At 32.7% G+C, this 23972-nt stretch overlaps 6 protein-coding genes across 11 annotated transcripts; 3 read left to right on the plus strand and 3 right to left on the minus strand.

The window, feature by feature from the left end:
* The first annotated feature begins 2711 nt into the window (after nucleotides 1–2711).
* On the plus strand, nucleotides 2712–3655 carry LOC105770005 (osmotin-like protein). Its single transcript, XM_012591030.2, has one exon. The coding sequence runs from the start codon at nucleotides 2743–2745 to the stop codon at nucleotides 3487–3489; it is 747 nt and encodes a 248-aa protein (XP_012446484.1). The 5' UTR covers nucleotides 2712–2742; the 3' UTR covers nucleotides 3490–3655.
* Nucleotides 3656–8115: 4460 nt separating this feature from the next.
* On the plus strand, nucleotides 8116–10239 carry LOC105770712 (ubiquitin-conjugating enzyme E2 7). 2 transcript variants are annotated; one of them, XM_012592032.2, is made up of 6 exons: nucleotides 8116–8299; nucleotides 8421–8523; nucleotides 8954–9051; nucleotides 9130–9230; nucleotides 9474–9551; nucleotides 9970–10239. In XM_012592032.2, exons 1-6 carry the CDS (start codon nucleotides 8257–8259, stop codon nucleotides 10045–10047), a joined length of 501 nt encoding a protein of 166 aa, XP_012447486.1. In that variant the 5' UTR covers nucleotides 8116–8256; the 3' UTR covers nucleotides 10048–10239. The 2 variants fall into 2 exon arrangements, with proteins under 2 accessions (XP_012447486.1, XP_012447487.1); XM_012592033.2 differs by lacking the exon at nucleotides 9474–9551.
* A 177-nt stretch (nucleotides 10240–10416) lies between these two features.
* Nucleotides 10417–11587, minus strand: LOC105770714 (uncharacterized). The gene is made up of 3 exons (XM_012592034.2): nucleotides 11393–11587; nucleotides 11146–11308; nucleotides 10417–10688 (listed from the first exon to the last, which is right to left on the minus strand). The coding sequence occupies exons 1-3, from the start codon at nucleotides 11515–11517 to the stop codon at nucleotides 10548–10550; spliced, it is 429 nt and encodes a 142-aa protein (XP_012447488.1). The 5' UTR covers nucleotides 11518–11587; the 3' UTR covers nucleotides 10417–10547.
* Nucleotides 11588–13918: 2331 nt separating this feature from the next.
* On the plus strand, nucleotides 13919–17961 carry LOC105769308 (UDP-glucuronic acid decarboxylase 6). Of its 2 annotated transcripts, none has more exons than XM_012589845.2 (12): nucleotides 13919–14077; nucleotides 14506–14625; nucleotides 15536–15622; nucleotides 15718–15805; nucleotides 16048–16139; nucleotides 16218–16282; nucleotides 16362–16450; nucleotides 16712–16789; nucleotides 16872–16965; nucleotides 17041–17107; nucleotides 17212–17316; nucleotides 17511–17961. In XM_012589845.2, the coding sequence occupies exons 2-12, from the start codon at nucleotides 14536–14538 to the stop codon at nucleotides 17691–17693; spliced, it is 1038 nt and encodes a 345-aa protein (XP_012445299.1). In that variant the 5' UTR covers nucleotides 13919–14077; nucleotides 14506–14535; the 3' UTR covers nucleotides 17694–17961. The 2 variants fall into 2 exon arrangements, with proteins under 2 accessions (XP_012445299.1, XP_012445298.1); XM_012589844.2 differs by lacking the exon at nucleotides 13919–14077 and adding an exon at nucleotides 14160–14389.
* A 635-nt stretch (nucleotides 17962–18596) lies between these two features.
* LOC105769309 (ATP synthase small subunit 6, mitochondrial) lies at nucleotides 18597–19900 on the minus strand. 3 transcript variants are annotated; one of them, XR_001125994.2, is made up of 3 exons: nucleotides 19648–19754; nucleotides 19489–19531; nucleotides 18597–18795 (listed from the first exon to the last, which is right to left on the minus strand). XR_001125994.2 is itself a non-coding variant. In XM_012589846.2 (3 exons), the coding sequence occupies exons 1-3, from the start codon at nucleotides 19769–19771 to the stop codon at nucleotides 19258–19260; spliced, it is 270 nt and encodes an 89-aa protein (XP_012445300.1). In that variant the 5' UTR covers nucleotides 19772–19900; the 3' UTR covers nucleotides 18919–19257. The 3 variants fall into 3 exon arrangements, 2 of the variants coding, with proteins under 2 accessions (XP_012445300.1, XP_012445301.1); XM_012589846.2 differs by lacking the exon at nucleotides 18597–18795 and adding an exon at nucleotides 18919–19360 and having other exon boundaries at nucleotides 19648–19900; XM_012589847.2 differs by lacking the exon at nucleotides 18597–18795 and having other exon boundaries at nucleotides 19367–19531; nucleotides 19648–19892.
* A 2006-nt stretch (nucleotides 19901–21906) lies between these two features.
* LOC105769310 (ATP synthase small subunit 6, mitochondrial) lies at nucleotides 21907–23185 on the minus strand. Of its 2 annotated transcripts, XR_001125995.2 has the most exons (3): nucleotides 22935–23041; nucleotides 22780–22822; nucleotides 21907–22177 (listed from the first exon to the last, which is right to left on the minus strand). XR_001125995.2 is itself a non-coding variant. In XM_012589849.2 (2 exons), the coding sequence occupies exons 1-2, from the start codon at nucleotides 23056–23058 to the stop codon at nucleotides 22776–22778; spliced, it is 171 nt and encodes a 56-aa protein (XP_012445303.1). In that variant the 5' UTR covers nucleotides 23059–23185. The 2 variants fall into 2 exon arrangements, 1 of the variants encoding a protein (XP_012445303.1); XM_012589849.2 differs by lacking the exon at nucleotides 21907–22177 and having other exon boundaries at nucleotides 22776–22822; nucleotides 22935–23185.
* Between the last annotated feature and the right edge of the window lie 787 nt (nucleotides 23186–23972).

The following is a 23972-nucleotide window of genomic DNA, read 5'->3' on the forward strand; positions in this document are numbered from 1 at the left end:
TATGATTAAGTGTATTATTTTGATAGTATATAGCATGGGTAGGTAAATAAATTATGTTCATACTTATTTGCTTTAAACTTTTATAAATAAATATATTATAAAAAAATTTGGCCATAACTTTAGAATTTTAGTATTTAAATATTTTTTATAACTTTATAAAACACAAATTGTTTCTATAATGATTTTTTAGAATTTATAATATAAATTTATTTTGTCATAACCATCCCAAATATTGGTACAGATTTATGCTTATAATATAATTTTTATAAATTGTATAAAAGTAATTTTTTAAAATTAGATTTGAGTGTAATTATCAACCTAATTACTTCAATTCTCACACTCTTCTTAAGAATTGAAAAGTGTAATTAATCCAATTCGTGGACTCACTAATTATAATAATTACCTAAATATACATCCTTTGTGTAATTACAGAATATTATACTCAAATTTAATTACGAATTTTAGATTTATGATATAACTTTTTATTGATGAATATAAGAATTAAATGAGTTAAAAGAGAAGTAATCATTTTGCAGATTGCCTATATACGACTAAAGCCTGTGTAATTGAAATTAGTTTACAGATTAGTCTAATCATTTTCTAATTAATACGTCCAAATCAAGTGTCCATCATATGCAATCTTGACTTTTATGAAGATATGTTGGTAATAAACCATACAAATCACCTGAAAATCGCTTACCAATTACCACCTTTATTATATATTTCAGCCTTATGGGCGTTTCAAATCCTATTCCCCAAGCCTAATATGAAGCCCTGGATTTAAAGGTCCAAAGTAGACCTGTAAATTGAGCATTTTTTTGGGTGGGCAAGTATGTGATCCATCAGTAAAGCTACTTTCAAGTTTTAAGTTTAGAACAAGAAGTTGATGGGCTTTTCATAGATATTTTCTTTTTCAAAAATTTTAGTAACTATAACTCTACAGAATTTAGATTTTTTTCAAATTTTAAAATATGTTCTATTGTCAACACCATTATTATTTTTTCAAATTAAGGTTGATTGCAAAATGTAAATTTTCTTTTACAAGGTTATTAAGTGGGTTTTTTATTTCAAATATTAAACCAGCAAATTTAAAAGGAAAATTTGAATGATATTAATTTTGGGTCTAAATATTAAAATTTAAAAATAAAAAGACCAAATTTTAAATATACCAAAATAAAGAAGTTTGGGGGATATTTTAGGTTTTTGAGTTTAGTATAATTTTAGTATTTTCTCTATTTCATGAACTAAAATGTATTTATATTTGAAATACCACCGGGGCTTCAATTGCTTTCGTGCCTGCATTTTCCACTGACAACAATCAGATTTAGTAGTTGGCATTTATATGAAAACAAAAAGCCTCTGTTTTAGTCAAATAAAATATTATCCTGAAATGATAATAATATATCACAGATAAAAGTCTCATCTTTTATCTATTGTTTATATACAGCCTCTATAGTTTTGGAGTTAGCAGTTGCCTTTCTCTGTCGTCATCCATCCCAAAAGAAAAGCTTCGCTAGAATTGAGCTCTGGAGATCAAATATGAAAAAAGTTGATATAAAAAAGTAAATGGCAATTTCATTTACGCAACCCTACCGACAAGGATCTCGTACACGATGTTGATTGCTTCAACGCTTATCTTGGTTACACTTCTTTTTTCTTCCAACGTGTTTTGTCTTAACTTGACCGTTCCACCTCGAACTCGACGCTTCATAATGTATTATTACATGGAAATGCAAGCCATAGTTATCGTTTTGTTTGATCATGATCATTGGAACATCGAGGCTGGGTTCTCTATTACAATCAAAAATATTTTCTTTTAGATTAAAAGTGTTTTTTCATCAACTCATTTTTAAGTATTTCTGGTTTTTAGCTTTTGCATATGAGATGAGAATTATCAAAATATCATTTATTATTTATATTAGAATAATTCTAAAATTATCAAAATCAGTTCATTTCCGTAATTTTTTAAATTTTGATTTATTTCCGTAATTTTTAAAAATGCTTTATTTAGTTGTGTAGTTGAATATATTAAATATGAATTAGTATATAATACTAATTTTATGTCTTTAAAATAAACAAGGTGTCATTGTTTTTTGATACCTAAAATTAAATTTTAGAATCATCTTAATATAAATTATTTCTATTTATATTAATTTTAAAAGAAATATAAATAATTAGATTAATTCATATTTTATTTATCATTATGCTAAATTATTTAAATATCATTTCTCATTATATTAAAATTTATTTATTATTATGTTTATTTTAAAAAATATTTTATATATTATCAATTTAAAATTATTTAAAATCTATATTTTATATATAATTATATTAAATCATTCAAATATCATATAATTTAACTGATTTTTTTAATTTTCGCTATTATCATTAAAATATATATATTTTAACCAACTTTTTATAAAAATGAACAACATAAATTTTCACAATTTTTCTTTATTACATTTTTCAAAAATGCAGTTTTTTAAAAGCACTGGATGGACAAGTAGCCGAATGAAAAAGTTGAGCTTTAGGCAGCCTCGTAAAAAAAGTTGGTCTAAATCTGTCATTTTCATCCTCTGGTTTCTGATAATTTTTTTTGCAGGTCCCTGTTCAGCAAAATTAAAAATTCAAATTGGAGAAAGGGCATTTCAGTCTTTCTATAAAACTATAATGTTCTTCTTCGCTTTCTATAAGAACCGAACAAGAAATGGCTAAAAATCCATCTCTACATTCGTTTCAAAAATGGCTTCTTCTTTGTTAGTTTTAGCTACCATTTTTGTGTTATGCAGCTTTGGTAAAGCTACTCATCCTGGTCTCATTTTAACAGTCGTTAACAACTGCCCTTTCACCATTTATCCTGCTATCCAACCCAACGCAGGCCACCCTGTCCTCGAACGAGGCGGCTTCGCTCTTCATACCCTCACCCACCGTTCCTTCCCTGCCCCCACCGTCCACTGGTCTGGCCGTATCTGGGCTCGAACCGGCTGCACCTACTCCAACGGGCATTTCTCCTGTGCCACGGGAGATTGTGGCCACCGCATTGAATGCAACGGTCTCGGTGGAGCCACTCCTGTCACAATTGCTCAGTTCAGCCTCCACCACGGTGGCCACAAAGATCTGTCTTCCTACGAAGTCAGCCTTGTGGACGGTTTTAACATCCCCATGACTGTGACCCCGCACGAAGGCAAAGGCCTTTGCCCCGTCGTTGGGTGCAGGGCTAATATTCTGGCCACGTGTCCCGGCAAGTTACAGTATAGGTCACCTCCTCATGGTCCAGTTGTGGGTTGTAAGAGTGGTTGTGCTGCCTTCGGAACCGACGAGCTTTGCTGCAGGAACCATTACAATAGCCCTCAAACCTGTAGGGCTTCGAGCTATTCAGAGTTTTTCAAACATGCTTGTCCGGCCACATTTACTTACGCCCATGATAGCCCTTCGCTCATGCACGACTGTTCTTCCCCACGTGAGCTAAAAGTTATCTTCTGTCACTAGAGGAAGACGATAATGGGTTTGAGTTTGTTGAATAATCTGTAGTGCTATGCTAGAGATATGGTGAATGTTTGATTGTTGGGATTGAAGCATTAATGGTGTTTGAAGAAGTTGAAGTGTGTAATTGTTTATGTTTAGACAAAATTAATGAAGGTTGTTTTTCATCTTCCATCTGTTTCCTTTTCTTGTGGGGCTTTTTCGTCATTTTATATTATAAAAAGAAGAGAAAAGTGTTTTTATTCACAAAAGTAGTGAAGATGCTTAAGGCATTTACGAGTAACATAAAAGCACAGCTTTAACGTTACTATAAGATAAGCTTTTATAAAAAGTAAAATATCAGTGTTCCCATGTGAAATGTGCCATGTAATCATGTAGATATATTGACATTGTGTTTACTATTACGTTGGGACGCGACGCGACGCGAATCTCTGAGAAAGAGACAATGAAATTGGAAACAGGAAGTAGCTGGTAAAGTATAGTGGAGCACTCATTACCGTGCATTTCAATTTCAAAACAACGGTTCTTTTTCATACTAGTTTCCAGTTTTTGGCTCTATATTCAGAAATTATCTCTTCTACAGTACTTACACGTGAAATGTTTGCTTCCCTTTTTTGTTTTTGTTTTTATCAGTCCTTTTGCAATATGGTCCTGTTATATGTATATAGTTCTCAGCCTGGAATTAGCATGCTTTATATTCCTACTTTGCGTGGTAAAGCTTTTTTTACATTAACAACACAAACTTCATCAAGTTCAATTATTTTGTAGTTATCAAATCCATTTGTCCCCTTGTAAAAACACTAACATGCTCCTTACTTGGTCTACCTTACCTTGACAAGGCCTCCTTTGGACACATGTAAAGGGTTATAAATGATTAATTGTTAAACCTTCACTATAAATACCCTCTTCCTCCTTACATATTAAGCCCAAATTTTGCCCAATCTTTCATAGCTGCTTCACTCTCAGCACAGCCTTTTATCATCCTGTGAATTGTCACTTCACTCTTATCATCCTGTATGCCATTAGGCTTGAATTTGAATTCAACCATGGGTTTGGTTGGTATGTCATGCCACGTTGGAAAAATGTTTACTATTACTTGACTAATTATTTTCATCAAATTTGGTTTTATTTGAATTTTTTTTCAATATTATGAGTGACATTGCAAAAAGAAAAAAAAATGTTAAAGGCTAATGTGAACCCCCCCCCCCGAAACGTTGAGAGTAATTTAATTTGTTATGGTTAAGCACAATAAGAAAACATCTTTAGAAATAATATTGTTTGAACATATAATCACAAACTTTAAATATGAATCATAAAACTTTTAATATATATATATATATGTAGGAATAGACTGTGAACTAGAACAACCTTAATTAGATTTGTTGATACAATGCACAACAAATGAGAATGTATTTATAGGAATAGGAGGAGATTGCTCGAAGCAAGTTTGAGGCTTAAAAGGCTCAATCATTTCTTCATCGTCGGGAGGGTACGGATAAGAGATGTCCTCTTATTATATAGTGTGACATGGTAGACCGTTACAATGGACAACAATCGTACTAGCATAGTGTACGTGAAGTGCGGATGTAGTGTTCCTAGATAGTACGAGATTGTTGCTATTCTCTCATGGGACCCACTCGTTGTTATAAGCATGTTTACACTTGGGGAAGTGTTTAAACTAAGAAAGTGGGTGTGTAATGATATAATTTGTAGAGCGGGTGGCCTTCTCACAGGAGCGGGTGATTAAGGGAGCTTAATGATAAGAGGTAAAAAGGTTGGTTCTAATAGCTTACTTTGCTAACACGTGCCTAAATGTTAGTGGGGTATAACAATAACTAATTAACTGAACTTAAAAACACACAAGAGCAACTCAAACTAAAATTGACTAAGCCTTTGATTCTCATTGTTTTCCCAAAATATTTTTAAGATTAAAATGTCTTACAACCATAAACAATATTAAACAACTAGCTTTTGATATCAGTAATGGTATTGAAAAGTGTTTTTGGAAACAGTTTTTTTTTCTAGCTTTTGTGTTTGAGGAAAGCACATTAAGAGTTGAAGGATTTTAACAATTTTTATAACCTAATGTATTTTATAAAATATTTATATTAGATATATAATTATTTCTCAATTGAAATTTATTTCAAATATATAAAATCATATATTTAAATTTGTAAAGCTTATATTTTAATATTTAATATTTAAGATATAATATTTTACAAATAATTAATATCAATTACTTAAAATATTTAAAAGTTATATTTTATATATCAAAATATAAATAATTAATTGCAATAAATTAAATTTATACTCTTACTAAATATTTAAATCGTAAATAGAAGATTTTAAAATTACTTTTCATAAACAATGGGAAATTAGGCTTAACTCTTAAGTGAAGTAATTTCTCCACCTGTATTGTTGGAGATTGTTTTAATCAGATTTTTGGTAAAACATAAAAAGGTGAAACATACTTATCGTTTAATTGGTAAGATCAGATGAAGACTTAGCCTTATCGTTATCTTATTTCACGTAACATTCTTACATCTGCAAATGCTATATCACTACCCACTTACCGTCGAGGAGTCCTTGTTTCTTCAACTCAATGTACGTAAAAGATTTCTATTAAGAGATATTTAATATGTCATCAATCTTATCTTTAATAAATTTAAGGTTGTGATTTTAGTATTTATTTATTTATTTATTTTTATTTAAACTGTTTTTAGCAATAACTTAGATTTCTTCAATATACCCTAAATTTAAAATAAAAATTATTTACAAGAGGTGGCACCAAAAGAAAATAAAAATATTTCTCATTATATATCTCTATATTATTATTTAAGTGTGTGATTGAATTAGTATCAAAAGTTAAGTCAACACTAAATCATTAAAGGAAACTACTAAAATAATTTTATATATTTTAAATAAATTATATTATTTCAATAGTTGGTCTGACGGTCAGGGTGTTCACCGGCTCAGATATAACCTAAGTTTGAGTCATGTTACTAGCGTTGTTATTAGGGTTTTGTCCTCCTCTTATTATTCACACACACAAAAAAAAATCTAATAAAAAAATTGTAAACGGTGAGATTTAAATCCATTCTACCAATATTTTATTTACCATTTCAAATAAAATTTTATTTTACTATTTTATATATTCCAATGTTATTAAACAAATTTTATTTCACCCACATTGCATGTATATATTGATAATGTTGTACCGAGTTAGTCTCACAAGTCATTTCTATACTAACTCAAGAAAAATGGTAGTGTCATAGTAAACAATTTGAATCATTTAATATTTTTAATATGATATGTGCTTACCTATTTAAATTTCCATCTACTCCCAATTTAAACTAATTTTTTCATTTCAATTTCATACATATTGCATATGTGTTATTATTAGTTTCAACCCTTTTTTTTACACGAATTTCATTAGCCAAAACACCATAAATAAGAGGAGAAAATCGGAGAGAAACTAAACCTAGCCGTCAGGCTTACACAATACAACCAACCTAGCTCCTCTCGTTCTCACATAGAACATTAGAACAATCGGCAACTAAAATATCATTGGATAGAAAATGGGCAACTAACAAACTTAGAGTAGTTCGCATAACGCAAAGTAACTCGCACTAGATTGTGAGCGGTTTTATTAGCGCTCCCACAAATCCAATGGATAGAAAATGACTAAAAACTAGAACTAATTTGAGAGCAATCATTAATCAACGATCCTAGATTTGACATATCCAACCTATCATGAGTTGAAGAACCCCTTTACTGTTTGCGTTCTTTGAAAGGTAGCTAAGTCCCTCTGTGCATAAAATAAAGAGATATGGTGACAGCAGGTCCCCCTGCCGGAGACCCCGTTTAGGAGAAATAAAGCCTATCTCGTTGCCATTGAACAAGATAAAATAGTTGATTGAGGAAACACAGAGCATCATATCCATGACATCCATTTGTGATGAAAGCCCATACTCTCAATAATAAAGCGAAGGACTCTGTTATATGCTTTACTAATATCAACTTTCAAAGCAACGTTCCTCGTCAAACTATGCCCTTTATTCTTCACATGATGAATGAGTGTGAAAATTACGTATAAATATGGGATAAAATTGTTGATATAAATTTAAATTGTTTATTCAAAATCAAATGTAAATATGGAAGAATATATATAATTTTTATCTATAACATGCATATTTTTTATACATTCTATAACATAGTTTTAGATTTAACTTTTAAATCAATAAAGAAAGGGAAAAAAAAAGCGAAACGAGTTTGTAACTTTGTATACCATAAAGCTAACTATCCAAATTTAAGATCAAGATTTTATGGAGTGATAATCTTTTACGATGGAAAGAAAATGTAAAGGATAATCATACTACAACATAAAAATAATATAAATTCATATACAAAATAATATGAATATCAGATAACAGCATTTTTATAAATATAATAACTAAAAAGAAAAAAGTATGACGTATAAACAACATCACCCACAGAACACAGCAGAAACACATCTCACACGCCGATCCCGACCGAATCTCACGTGGCAACTCTTAATTCGCTCAAAAAACTCTAGTTAAAACAAACATGACCCTACATAATCCAAGCTCTTCCGTGCGTAACGCTGAGTCCACAATCCGCGAATTTCTTTACCCATAAATTGGAACTCAGTGTTGTCGGCTTCAAGTTTTCTCTTATTTTCCGTCTCTTCATTTCCCAGACACTTTTCTCTGCTTTCTCTCTATATTTTCCATTTTTTTTTTGTTTGTTTATATGGCATCTCAAGCCAGCCTCCTCCTTCAAAAGCAGCTCAAAGGTACTTTTTTCTTTTAATACGATCGATATCGATTTTAATGATTTCAATTATGATTCTTTTTATGAAGAGCGGTGTTTTGGTTGGATTTTGAATTGGGTTTTTTTGATTGATTGCTTTGCAGATCTTTGTAAGAATCCGGTTGATGGGTTCTCAGCCGGATTGGTTGATGACAGCAATGTTTTCGAATGGAGTGTTACAATCGTCGGACCACCTGATACTTTTTAGTAATTTTTTTAAAAATTGAAATTCTCTGTTTTTTTTTAAAGGAATTGTTGATGTCGGATTTGTTTGATGGCGTTGGATCAGGAACTGAGGCTATAATGCATGCTCAATACAACTTTGGGTTTTGAAACGGGATTAATTTAGCTGAGTTATGATTCATGCCAGGGTTGATTTTTTAAGGGCCTATTTTGAAGTCAAATCAAATATTGGTTCATAAACTCGAGTAGCTTGGTTGACTGTAGGTGATTAGAAGGTTTCAAATATTTGATTTTGAGTTTTACCTCGTAATGGTGTTGCCAGTTGCCATTCAATTTAGCTTTATCGAATTTATCTCGCAGCAGTCTTATGAGCTGTTATGATTAAGAGAATAATTATTCTATCATCTGGGAAATATAACTCGTTTATTTTTAACACAAATACTCCAAATTTCAGTGAAGGGGGATTTTTCAATGCCATCATGAGCTTTCCACCTGATTACCCAAACAGCCCTCCAACAATGAAATTTACAACAGACGTTTGGCATCCTAATGGTACACCTTTGCGTCCTTTTCAGATTCTTGCAGGCCTTTATGTGATGCATGGTTTAATTTAGTCTCTGGGTATTGCAGTTTATACTGATGGTACTGTTTGCATATCAATTCTTCATCCTCCGGGTGATGATCCAAACGGCTACGAGCTTGCAAGTGAGCGCTGGATGCCAATCCATACTGTATGTTTATAAATTGTCAATTTTTTTTAATTGCCTTTTTTTTTTTGGGTGCCTGTACAAGTGCTTAAAATTCATGGTGCCGTAGGTTTCAGTCAAATTTAACTACTTGATTGCAAGCAAGTAATTTTGTTTTATTAGACGAAAAAGGAATCAAGAGAAAACTATAAAAATATTCCCTGGAAATCATAAGATGCATGCAGATTGCATTACCGAACGTAAACTCTTACTGTATACATATGGCAGGTTGAAAGTATTGTTTTGAGTATCATATCAATGCTTTCCAGCCCTAACGACGAATCTCCCGCGAATGTTGAAGCTGCTGTAAGTAGTCATTGATCGTCTTGATTCATATATATTCCTTTCTTGGTGCACTTTGGGCTATTGATTTCTGCAGTTGCATGTAATGTTCCTTTTCCATGTTTGTACTAACATGGTGTTTAGCTTTCTATCAACTGCTCTAGTTTACTAAAACTCTCTATAAACGGCACCTGAGATATCCTTTTGCTAAACACACGATATTCCAAATGTACGGAAAAAAGATGAGTATAACCATATTAGAAGCATGTCTATACCCTACATTTATGTTCGAATTTGTATAATGGTATTTGTTGGGATAAAAAGCATATGTTTATATAATCTTACTATCATCATAGATAGACCGAAAGAATCAAAAGCATGTTTATATAATGGTGTTCGTTAGGAAAAAGAATATTGTTTTATACACAATATGCACATGCAGAAGGAATGGAGAGAGAGCAGAGATGAATTCAGGAAGAAGGTGAGCCGCTGCGTGAGACGGTCACAGGAAATGTTATGATCTGTTGGTCTACAATGTGTATCCCAGGGATCCAAGACTTGTTGAATGCCAGCTTCTATACTATATAATTTTGATCGGATTTGGATGAATATAAGATTATAATGAAATATGTTCATTTTTTCGTATCCTGAAAGATAATATTGTTACTTGTCGAACATTAATACTTAAGAAAGAAGATTGATTGGATATTCAGTTCTGAGCAATGGAAATGTGGCAATTTCTTTTAGCCATTCAGCTCAATACCGCCCCCCTTATTTTCGCTGTTAAAGAACCAACATAATGCTTGTTTCTCTCTCAAATCTGTCTTTTGCAGTTTGATTTTTCTGGAAAATATATCTAATCCCCTATTTCTAGAAAACCACGAAATGGTTTTGTATAATTCAATGCTAAATCGAAGTTGATTATTATTATTTATTCTTTAACTTTTTAGGCTTTATTCATGGATAAAGCTGGGGAATGCTAAAGTAAGTTTATTTTATTTTAATGTAAAAGAGTTGAAATCAATCTTCCTTTGGTGACTTAACATAGCTTCCCATCCTGACAAGCATGCCATCGATGTCGCGCACATATCCTACCCTCTGTCCCCAATCCTTCTTGTCCTCTGGCTCCCTCACCGCCACCGCCCCGTTCTCCACTGCCCGCTGTTCAACCACAACCACCGTTAAATCTTAATGATAAGATTTTAACCTTCTTAAAGATTGCATTTTAACTACAAACCAAATAAAAGAATTTATAAAAGTTATGCTTATATGTAATTTTAACACCTACAATATTGATTATATTTTCAAATTAAAACTCTGAAATAATTTATATTAACTGTTTAAAAAAAATCATGTATCATAATGCTAACTAATTTAAATATTATTTCCCAGTAAAAATGAATATTGTTTAAATTAATTTATTTTTTTAGTTTAGAATATGATGTCTAAAACGAACCTTCAAATTTTAATCTTTTCACTTATTTTTTACAGCAAAACTTAAAATTTTAAACCACTCCTACGTAATGAATGCTTATATACACTCACAATCTCATCTATTGTAATCCTTTTATTTGGGATTAACATGGAATTAATTCAATTATAGTAAGAGGAAACCAACCTTGAATGCAGCGTCAACGTCGGAGTAAATAAAGCAGAGTTCCATTGGGGGTCGGTGGACATCAGATTTTGGAACCTGGACTTCACCGGTTAGTTCATCGGTCTCGTGTTGGTGCTTTGGGGTAAAGGCAATGGTGGTCTGCCCACTCTCCAGCTCTCCCCATCTGTAAATTTAACCCCCACAATTACAAACTTCATTCATAAAACAACCAAATTTAACATGCATTTGAGAGCATATCCAAAATCACCTGTGAGACTCGTCCAAGCGACGAACATTATAACCAAAGGCTTTTGCGTAGAAGTCAACGGATTTCGCTACGTCCTTAACGTAAAATATGGCGTAACCCAACACTGGCTTAACATTAGACGCCATTGTTTAAAATCTCTTCTTTTGATCTAAACAACACTATTTATTTTCCAGCTGATTTCTCTACCAGATGTTAGAAAATATATAGTCAAACTCACTTTCTTTTTTTGGCTTTCATTTAGTGTCTTTCTTTTTTGAGTTGATACGAGGTTTTCACACGTGGGCAGCAATTTGGTTACACGTGGCCTGCATGCAAGTTTAGCTGATTCAACAACTCTCACCTGGCAAATGGCAGTCATCCAAGTCTAACTCTAATTTCCTGGTTTTTATTTACATTTAGTTAATTATTTTTTATGAGTATTGTTGTCTATGTAGTAAAATGCAAGTTCGAGTATCTTGAAGTATATTATTCTCTTATTTATTGGTTGGGTATTTATAGGTCAGTAAGGGATTATAGGTAATTTTAGATATTATGATATATATATATATATATATATGAAAATAGAAAAAAACTGCTTGTACTATTTTTCATAAGAAACAATTTGTAATCTATTTTTGAGATGGATTGAAGCTAAGTTTCCCCTTCTTTGCTATGTTCCAAATCCTGTGGGTATTCCGAATGAATTTGTTCCTGTCTCATGAATGGTTAAAAACGATGGCACGTGGGATTGGAGTCAATTTGAAAAGTTCCTGCCAAGGGATGTTTATTTTGTGAATTGCCGCCACCCTACCTCCAGTTGAAGCAGAGATTGATGGCAGGCCAGGATGGCTGTGGGAAGAGAAGCGCTGTTCCACGGCAAAATCTGCTTATAAAGCGAAACTGGAGTTAGGAATACTGATGAGTAGAGTGCAATATGGAAGTATCAAGGCCCACAGCGTGTGAAGACTTTCTTATGGATCTTATGTAAGGGCAAAATCCTTACCAATTTTGAAAGGTATAGCCGTAAGCTCACTGACAATTCTAATTCCCCCTTTTGTTGTGTTGTACTGAGGATGTAGATCATGTCATGCGGAAATGTCCCTTATGCATTAGGCCTCTGGGTTAATTTAGTTAAACCGGATAAGTTAAGTGAATTTTTTAGCAAGGACATTATGAGGTACTGGGTCGTCTGGAACGTTAAATCACCTGACTATTTCTCAGCTAAATCTGATTGGGGTTTGCTTTTGGATTCTGAAGCTGGAGTTTGTGGAAAAGTAGGTTCCTGAAATTCTTTGACCATAGTTTTATGGAAAAAGGAGGTGTACTACAGTGGTGTATAAGGTTGTGTTCTGAATTCAAAGTTGTAATGGTAAGGAAACAGTTGTTGAATCCAAGAAGATCTTAAGCAAGGTTGACATTTGTTGGCAATTTCCACCTGAAGGTTGGTGCAAGATAAAATACAGATGGCACGGTGCGAGGTCTTGATGGTATAGCTGATTAGCTGCTGCTGGGGGGTAATACGAGATGATCAAGGTTACTAGTTACTAGGTTTCTGCTATAATTTGGGGAAGTGATTGGTCCTTGAGGCGGAGTTGTGGGGGGCTTTTGAAGGACTTAAACAAGTTTGGGATATTGGTGAGTAAAGAGGTGATGAACTCGTTCAACAAGATAACGCAAAATTCAGCTGCCGATTAAAAGGGATTGGAATGTAAAAGATCTGTTATGTGTATAGGGAGGGTAATATTGTTGCTGATGTGCTGGCTAAATTGACTACAAGGCCCCTTTTAGGTACCCAATTGCATTCAAGTCCTCCAATGAAATTCTTAAGCTATTACTAAGATTGTAAATAAACTGAGCTTAAACAAACGGATTTTAGATCATATTTTTATTTAAATACGTTCATAAATAATAAATAACAAAATAAACAATAAATATATATTATTTCTTAGATATAAAGTAGTCAAATATAAATATTAATAATTATATTATAAATAAAAACATATAAATCAAAATAATTTTATTAATATATATTAATAAAATAATAAACTAATTTTAAAGTATTTATTAAACAAAATTTAAATGAATTGAACAAATTTTATTTTTATTTATTTATTAAACGAGTCTTTTATGTTAATTTATTTAACTTCATAAATAATAAAGGAATAAAAATACAACCATTGTTGATGATATGAGTTATGTAAGAGTAGCAAGACTGTGTTAATTGTAGTTTCTGTTTGTTTCCTACAAAACAAAAAATTGAGGTGAAAGGGAAATATCCAAGATGTAAGTAAGGTAAACAAAGATTTTTGAGTAAATAAAAAAAGTTAGAGAGCCAAATCTTCGAATCAAGAAAAAGACCCAAAAAAGAAGATGTAAATATCAACCAATTAGATGTTTCCACGTTAACTTCATACACGTGGCAGCAACCAGAGACGTACCTAAGCATATACAACCTCCAAGAGACAACTCACGTAAAAAAGAAAAAAGACAAAACATATTTCTGTCTTGAAAACGCAAACGCAAAGAATCCGCCATTAATTATACAAAGAATTATAATTATAGTAATCTCCCTTAATTACGCCCCTTAAACACACTTAAGTTTACTTACCTAAGCAGAGTAATTATTGATTAACCTTTTCCTAACCACTGAAATCTCTAATCTCAAAAAATCAAGAAGCCCCTGCCCTTAATTCGAGTTTCTTTAAGGTAATTAAGATCGAAAATTAAATGATTAAAATCTGGGAGTTTAGTTCTGTTTGGTGTGCGACTGTGATATGTGTTTTTATGATTGTTTTCGAGTATCTATCATTAAAACCTTTCGCTTTTCGTAATCTTGAAGGCTTTCCAATCGCACAATTTATTTGTTTAGTTCTTCTTTTTTTGAAAATTTATTTGGTGGATGAAGTTTCGAATCATAGAACCATTCTTTAGGCTATAAATAAGGCTGTTTTTGTGTATGTAAGAGATCAATCTCACTTCAGTAGCTCTGTTTGATTATTGCCTCGAATTCTTAATCAGGTCTTCTATTTCAAATCTCTTATCGTTTTTTCCCCTTCAAATCCATGAAAAAAAAATTATATCTTCCAATTGCTTTTTGTCTCTTTTTTCCTTAATTAGATGCTCTTGTTTGGTAGGTTATTGAATTAAAACGCGAGATCTGAGCAATGGCGACAGATTCATCAAATGGGGAACAAAAGACAACCTCAAAGCCACCACCTTTGCCATCTCCATTGCGCTTTTCTAAGTTTTATCAGGTGGTTTTTTTTTTGTTGTTGTTGTTGTCGTTTTATTTAATACTAAAATGTCGGCATTCATTGACATGTTATGCATCTTTCTCTTTCTTTTTGCTAATTGATAGCGAGTGATTGTGATGTTTTCCGCATCTGGGTAGTTTCTTTCATTGTGAATTATATAACCTGTGAAAAAAAAACCATTAGATTTGAACTTGGCCTTTGGTTATTGGTTATTGGCTTATGGCTTAGGAAGATGGTTTGTTTAGAGTAATGTGAAGTATGGCAAACAATGTATGGTCCCGCTGATACAGCGATCAAATACGGATGTGAATACCCGGTGACATTACTCTTTGGTCATGGATAATTCTGTATTTGGACTCACTAATCTGTTTAATTGTGTGTTAACATTCTTATTTAGTAGTGAATCTGTTCAGTGATTGGTTAATCTTGTAAAGGTTCAAAGTAAAATGTTAGAGAAACATGCTTGCCAGCCATGTCTGATGAATGATCTCTCTTGCTCCTTGATTGCTAGATGTGTAATTTTCTGTCTTTTCCTAATAAAAGCCATAATTGAGATAAATATAAGAATAATTATTCTTTGAAACCAATGCAATCTTTCGAAATCAATCTTAAAATAGTTTCTAGATGAATTCCACAATATTGATATTGTCCCTCCTGAGCAGGTAGCTCCAGGATTCTAGATCCTTTATTATTGTTAAATTTTCAGCTTAGATTTGTGAATAACGTGCAATATCTTGTTTATTTAATTGCGTTCACAATCTTTATTTCGTTCAATTTGCCAGTTTACCGCTGATTGTTCGATCTAAAAAAGCTACCCTACTTATTACATAAAAGATTTTGGTGTTCGGTTTGGTTAGAGTTTGCTTTTTTCTTCTTTTACATTCAGTTTATTTTTCACTGCTTATGACAGTCCAACATGAGGATCCTGGTTACTGGAGGAGCTGGTTTTATTGGTTCTCACTTAGTTGACAAATTGATGGAAAATGAGAAAAATGAGGTTGGTAGATTTTGTACTCACATCAAGCTCATTTTCCCTGTTAGTTGATATGAATATTTAACCCATGTACTAAGATTTGTATGTTCTGTATTCAGGTGATTGTTGCTGATAACTACTTCACCGGATCCAAGGACAATCTTAGAAAGTGGATTGGCCATCCTAGATTTGAGCTTATTCGTCACGGTAACTTATGGTTTCTAACCACTTGCTCTTAGAATTGGACTGAACTGAATGGGTTTAACTGATGATTTTTGCGATCATGACTGACTATACTTGGAAAAGAAATTTTGAGAATGTCACTAATATGAACTTTTTCAAATCATGATTTCACTTCTAATCTAATGCAATGAATGACAACACGAGATTGTCCATTGGCAGATATAAAATATATTCTGGTTATTTAATCTGACTTTTCTACTTTGCAGATGTTACTCAGCCGTTGTTGGTTGAGGTTGATCAGATTTACCACCTTGCCTGTCCTGCTTCTCCAATTTTCTACAAATACAATCCTGTGAAGGTCGGTGTTGGGGTTTTTGCATCGGTTTTTTTGAAATATTTGTGAATGTGTCTTTAATTTTACCATATATTTCCGCAGACAATAAAGACGAATGTCATTGGCACACTAAACATGCTGGGACTTGCCAAGCGAGTCGGAGCAAGGTTAGGGAATGTGGTTCTTTATCAATTTATTTAGTGCCTTTATACACTGACTCTTCTCAACTGGGATTTTGTGGAACAGGATCTTGCTCACGTCAACTTCTGAAGTATACGGAGATCCCCTTATCCATCCACAACCCGAGACATACTGGGGTAATGTTAATCCAATCGGTAAGTTTCCTCAATTGACTGATCTTATCAGAACCCTTTTGATTGAAACATTTGTAATTATGAAAGAATATTTTCACTTGAAGATACATTCTTGCCATTAATATATTTAATTTATTTTCAAACCTGTTTACCGTTAAAAATGAATTTGCTGTTATGTTGAATTGGACTTGGGAGATGCAGTGCTCAGAAAAGTAAGCTTGGCAGAATGTTTAATTCTATGACAACATTACTTTGGCACTAAATGCTTCGTTTGCGTTGTAGGGGTTCGGAGCTGCTATGATGAAGGAAAGCGTGTGGCTGAGACACTAATGTTTGATTATCACAGACAGCATGGAATAGGTAAAAATTTTCTCGGTTTGCTTGTACGATGTTATCCTATAATCATTTATTCATGATATTGTCCTTTTGTTGTTTGCCATAGAGATACGGATTGCTAGAATCTTCAATACGTATGGCCCACGCATGAACATCGATGATGGACGTGTTGTCAGCAATTTCATAGCTCAAGCACTTCGGTAAAAAAAATTGTTTCTTATTTTTTCATCGAACTAGTATTTTCTTTTATTTGACATCTCTTTTGCCTTTTGTAGCGGTGAACCACTGACGGTTCAAAAACCTGGAACACAAACTCGCAGTTTCTGTTATGTCTCCGACATGGTATGCTACAGATGTTAAACTCTTTACTATCCTTTATTCCGTCGGATATGCCTCTATTAAAATAGATAAAAGTATAAAGTATAAAGTTTGTTAAAAACTTATAGGTTGATGGTCTTATTCGTCTCATGGAGGGGGAGCACACTGGTCCAATCAATATTGGAAACCCAGGTGAATTTACCATGGTCGAGCTTGCTGAGACTGTTAAGGAGGTGAGTTCAATATTTCTTCTCCTCTTGTTTTCTTATCCCATATAAACCACTTTAGATGGACGAAGAAAGCTCAATTTAATGTTGATGCGACCATCTTTAAGTTGGACATATCAGCCTCTTCCAGATGATGTTCTTGATCATCATAAAATCGCTAATTTTTTTGTCTCCTGATTCATGTTGTACGTACGTTGCAGCTTATTAAACCCGATGTGGAGATAAACATGGTGGAGAACACTCCGGATGATCCACGGCAGAGAAAACCCGACATCACAAAGGCCAAAGAATTGCTAGGTTGGGAGCCGAAAGTCAAGTTGCGGGATGGTCTTCCGCTCATGGAGGAAGATTTCCGATTGAGGCTTGGAATCTCTAAAGAGTGATCAAACCTATTAGTGGATTATACTAATAGAGATGAGATTCACTTCTTGCGGGGAACAATACATCCAGCCTTCGGTCTTTGTTCTCCAATGCCTCCTATTGGTCTTTACTATATCAAAGGAAAAAAAAAAACCATAGCCATTGAGAGTAGGAATTTTGTGCAACTATTTTAATTTTCGGTCCTTAAAGTGGACATTGATGATGGTCTTGATGCCATGAATTTTGTTTGCTACTGCTATCAATAAAAAAAAATGGTGATTATCTATTAAACTTTCTTCGACTTATTTGTGTACTGGCAAGTCCTTTTCAACAATAAGCTCATATTTGTATTTAGTTGAGAACCATTTCATTTCAATTCTACATTTTAGAGGTAAACTAATACTTTCAGATCATAGTTGGGATTCTTCTCTTTTCTTGTTCGTTTGGCTGTTATGGGGTGAAGGTTTTGGGTGAGCTTGAGTCCACACCGACCCTCTCTCTTGAACGGACTGTGGGAAAAAGATAATTTTGAAAAGCCACCGGAGATCCAGTTGCTACCTGGACCTCTACCCCTCAAGCTGAAAATGGGAGCCTAAGTAAAACCGATTCCAGGTGCAATCCAAAGGAAGTTTTAATATCATAAAAATAATTTATAAAATAGGAAATAGGGCGAAATGATGCACTTTAACAACTTGATAGACAAGCTCTGCATCCTAAACCATCACAAGTTCATAACTAATAACTGGTGAATACCGGCTAGAATTGTCATGTTTATTAGTCTAAAAATGACAACCCAATATCAAATTATACCAGACCTGAATACCAACTGTGAAGGCGCATTACCGAAGGCCTAAATACCTCAAATGACTTTAATGAAATTCTCCAGTTTTCATCGAAGGGGTAAGATAAGAAAAAAAGAACAAGGAAACTGTAAAGGCGCTTTAAATTGTTCAAGGGCAAATTCATGAGAAGACAACTAGACCACAAGAATCATAATTCACAACTCGAGAACTCAGAACTGATGATTTCTTATTGTTATTTGTATAGTTCATTGAAATTAAAAAGAAAAGAATGAAAACAAACAAAAGCCTCAAACCAGATGAGCATTTGAAATCAGTTGATCACCTGCATGCCAGAGGACACAAATAGAACTGTCATCCATCAGCAGAACTTTTGATGTTAATGACTCTTTTGGTTATCTAGTGTACTGATACAAGGATAAGCTTAGTTACATAAGTATTACAATAGTTTGTCATAACATAAGGATTACTTATAAATTTGAACATGAAATTAGAAGGAAGAGTAAAACTCTTTAAAAATAATTTCCCTCCCCTTCACTCAAAATAAATCATGTGAGTGGCTAAAAGTTAACTGTGTTGAAAAAATAATACCCCTACGGAGCATAAAAACACTCATGACCTGCTAAGACATTATTTGCAAACATCTATCATTCCAAGGAATATACGTAAAACAGATTATGTATATTTGCCCCTGGCGTCAATGCTACTATAATCCTTGAGAAACACCATTCTATTCAAAGATGGGTTTCTTAAAAGACCCTTTTTCATATGAATAGTTGAAAGGCTACTATAGTCCTGACGTCAATAACATAGATGTCGAATGTAATTTACTAAGATGATTAAAAGTCGAACATGAACTCCTTGCTTCTTCGGTGTTGAAGCTATATTCTCTTGGAGAGACGGCAGGAAATATGAAGAATAGTGCAATTAGCAAAATTATGTCAATTTGAACACGACACTCAGATCTCAGTCGCAAACCAAAACAAAAATAAGAACTCGCAATCTAGGGTTTCTTTACCTCTTGTGCTTCTGAGCGAAAGGCGAGTTCTTGCCATCTTCCTCTGCAACCAAAGGGAAGCGTTTATTAAAAAAGAAAAAAGAGAGTACCAGTATCCTTACAGGTTTGCAAGAACGTATAAAATAACGTATAGTAGAGATGGAAAGGAAAGGAAGTTACCAGTGAGACCCAGGGAGAACTTGGTGATGATGGTTCCAGTTACAGCGAAACCAACAAGGAAGGGCCAGGTCCGGTTGAACTCTCTCTTGAAGAAAACCGGCCATGGATCAAACCACCTCTTCATCTTCCTTTCCCTTTCTCTTCTTCTGATTCTTACTGTACCCCTATTTTCTCTTTGCTTTGGTGGTGGCTGCAAATGAGGAGATCGGATTTCCTATCAATGGCTTTATGGTTTCATCGTGGCCGTTGGAAGATCCGAGATGCGGTCGGCTTTAGGAGTGAGTATCTTATGGGCTTGATCACACTGGATACTGTTTGTAAGCCCAACTACAATTTTTTATATATTATAACGTTACATTAATACTTACACATTTTATTATTTGGATTTGAATTTATAATATTTTTTGCCTCATGGCAAGATATCACAAATTTTTTATGTAAAATTAACTTGATACGAGGATAGATGTTACTGTTGATTCCTTTTTCAACTTTACAATAAAGATTAGAACTTTGACACGTGTTCCTTTTAATTAATATAAATTATATAAAATTTTATGCAAATGAGTAAAGCTATTTAGTTATACACTAATTCTCTTTTATATAAATTATATGATTGAAAATTAAAAGTTTCCGCAGCCCAAACTGACTTTACAATTTCTTTTAAGAATTAAGAAAAGTAACGATGAAATTATAAGTGACGGGGGAAATTTTTAAGGTACCATTAATTTACTTATTCCATTGATGTAGTAGGAGATTTACACCAAATTCAAGCTGGATCAACAATGCGTATTGCGGCGAGTGACGGTAGCTTGGAGCGATGGCAGGGCTGAAGTTGGATGGTATGATTGCAAACAACACCAAAAGTTCAGTCATAGCAAGCTTCTGCTTAGGGCACACTCGAACCCCTAAATTGAAAGGAATGTAGGTTTAATTATTTTTGCATGCTTTTGAAATACTATTGGCAAATCTTTCGAGATTGAACTTCTCTCTGTGTCCGATACCCTACACTGAAAGGAATGTAGTTGTTTCAACTGCACCAACAATATTAATTATTTAGACTAATTTTATAAAATTAAATAAAATTTATAATATTAAATATTTTTTTATTAAAAAAAAACCCCACATATCATGCCTACCGCTGAAACATGGCACACACTCACCGTCCCTTTTTTTTTTTATAATAATGGTTAATTTTTATTTTAGTCCCTCTAATTTGCTTAAATTAAAAATTTAATCCTTATACTTTAATTTCTAACATAATTTGTTCTCTATACTGTTATAATGTTATTAATTAGATCAAATAGTTAACATCGTTAATTTTTCACTTAAATATTATGCATGAAGGGATTAAATCCAAAAAGTAGAGAGATTAAATTTTTAAAAATAAAAGTAAGACTAAATCCCAAATGGACAAAATGTATAAACACTTAAGAGTCATGATTGTTTAAATAGGGTCGTATTGACCAAGTATTAATTCAGAGATATGCATCAAAACAATTGACTCGCAACTCGATACGAACCAGATTAAAAAACAATTAAACCGATTTTTTACTTTTTTTTTGTAATTTGTTAATGATTTTTTAATCAAACCAATAATCTGATCGATTTGACAAGTGATCCGGTTATAAAAATTTTGCTTAGAGTATATTTTAATATTATTATTTTTTACTCTATATACTTCGTTAATACAAATATCATATTCACGTTTTTATTATAGTTTCTTAAGAGTATAACAAGACTGGGCAAGACTTTATTTTAATTCGGTTTTACTTGTAATACATAAATAATTGCCATTGTCCTATCTTTCTATCAAGCACATGGATAAAAATTACTTTTTATTGGTCTACATTTCTCCTCTAATTTTTTATATTTCCAAATTTCTTTCTACCTTATCAAACATGCCTTAATGTGCTGTGGTATTGATAGCATATTATCTGCTCTTTGTTATTGTTCTTGCATTTTGTTGCCAACAAGACAACCGTTCACTTATCCACCATTGCATTTTGTTTAGCGGTGAACCACTGACAGTTGGGGGTTTGGGGCACAAACTCGCAGTTGCTGTTATGTCTCGGACATGGTATGTTCCAAATGTAAAACTCTAGCATCTATGAGTCCATAGGATGTCTCTGTTGGAATAAATTAAAAGTATAAAACTTGAAAAAATGTATAGGTCGACGGCCTCATAAAACTAGGAACAAAGATACGCAAGCTCTGCATCCTCATCCATCACAAGTTCATGACTAATAAATTGGCAAACAGTGGCATAAATTTTCATGTTTATTATTATTCTCAAAATGATCATCCAATATCAAAGGATACCAGGCCTGAAGACTAACCGTAAAGGTGTTTTAACATTATTCAAAGGCAAAAAAACCTTAATGGCGATACAAGAATAGCAATTCATAACTAGAGTAGAATACTCACAACTGATGATGTACCATGTTATTTTTGCAGTTAATTGAAAAACGAAAAGAATGGAAACAACTAAAAGTCTCAAACCAGATGAGCATTTGAATTCAATTGGGATCACCTGCATGCCAAGCGAAACAAATAGAAATGTCATCCATCAGCAGTACTATTCAAATTATAAGAGCTTATCACCTGCTGAGACAATATTTACAAACATATATCATGCTGAAACGAGTTAATTTCATGTTTGGCCCTTAAACTATAACCTAATATGCAATTTGGTATTTATACCAAAAAAATGTGTGAATGTGTAGTATGTAACTTCAACCTAACAGGCTAACACGTTGTGCACAGTGTTAGACCTTTGGGGTCGAATGTATCACGGTAAAATAGAACGGCTACAATTACAGAGTTACACATTATATTTAGTGCAGATACCTCATTGCCCATTCGATTGATTGAAGTTCAGAGCCAAATTTTTTTTATATATTTGACCAATAGAGCATTCTCAAACAGCAAACAAGATAATCTTTCTTGAAACATTACTCTCTTAGAGAAATGACGGCAAATATGAAAAAAATTGTAGTTAACAAAATTATGTCAGTTTAAACATGACTCTCTGTTCTCTTTCAAGGAAGCAAAGAATAATTTAACCCTTCGTTTAATCAAATTTAAAGAAAATAAAACTGAAAAGTAGGAAATCGCGATCTAGGGTTTCTTTACCTCTTGTGCTTCTGAGCGAAAGGCGAGTTCTTGGCATCTTCCTCTGCAACCAAAGGGAAGCGTTTATTAAAAAAGACGACCAGTATGATTATAGGAATATAAGGGCGTATAAAATAACGTATGGTAGAGATGGAAAGGAAAGGAAGGGAAGTTACCAGTGAGACCGAGTGAGAACTTGGTGATGATGGTTCCAGTTACAGCGAAACCAACAAGGAAGGGCCAGGTCCGGTTGAACTCTCTCTTGAAGAAAACCGGCCATGGATCGAACCACCTCTTCATCGTCCTTTTCCTGTTCTCTTCTTCTAATTCCAACTATCCCTCCTACTCTCTTTGCTTTAGTGGTCTCTAAAAGTGTAAATGAGGAGATCGGATTTCTTAGACCATGATTTGTAGGTTTTACCGTGGCCGTTGGATGATCGGTCAGGCCTAGAGATGGGATGGGTTGGTAGTGGATATTTTATGGGCTTGGTCACACTGAGTTGAGTTCCTCAATGCTCTCCAAAATTTTCTACGTATAATTTAATGTCCTTTTTTGACGTAATAATTTAATTTCTAAATCATCGTCTAAATATTTTATACATTTTTAAAAAAATATCTATCTATTTATCATATTTAAATAAAATAAATAAAATTTAAAAATTAAACACATGTTTAATAATATTAAAATATATATTTGGTATCACTCCACCTATTTCATTATAAAATATTTTCTTTCACTTACATAATAAATGTGAGAATATTTAATTATCATGAAAATTTTCGATGATAAATTATAATAGTAAATAGCAACTAAAAATTAAAATGTGTAATTGAGCTTCAATTAAGTTGCTTATATAAATGACAGATTTGCATTAACATTTAAAATTATACTAATATAACTTTGAAAGATTAATAATGAAATTTTTAACTTTGATAATTATTTAAATAAATTTAACTCTTCTTATTCATTATTAAATAACAAATAAACCATTTTAACTAACATCTTTTATATACAAAATTCAAATTCTTATTTAAATTAACAAAGTAATACCTAATAATAATAATAATAATAATAATAATAATAATAATAATAATAATATTTTATTCGCTCGAAAGTTACTCAATGATATGATTATAAGATCGATAAGATAAAGTACTTAAATTTAGAAATTTTCGGTTTCTTACAACAATAACTCGAAAATTTTAATTAATTA

Source organism: Gossypium raimondii, chromosome 5 (genome assembly GCF_025698545.1).
Source record: "Gossypium raimondii isolate GPD5lz chromosome 5, ASM2569854v1, whole genome shotgun sequence".
Lineage (NCBI taxonomy): Eukaryota > Viridiplantae > Streptophyta > Magnoliopsida > Malvales > Malvaceae > Gossypium > Gossypium raimondii.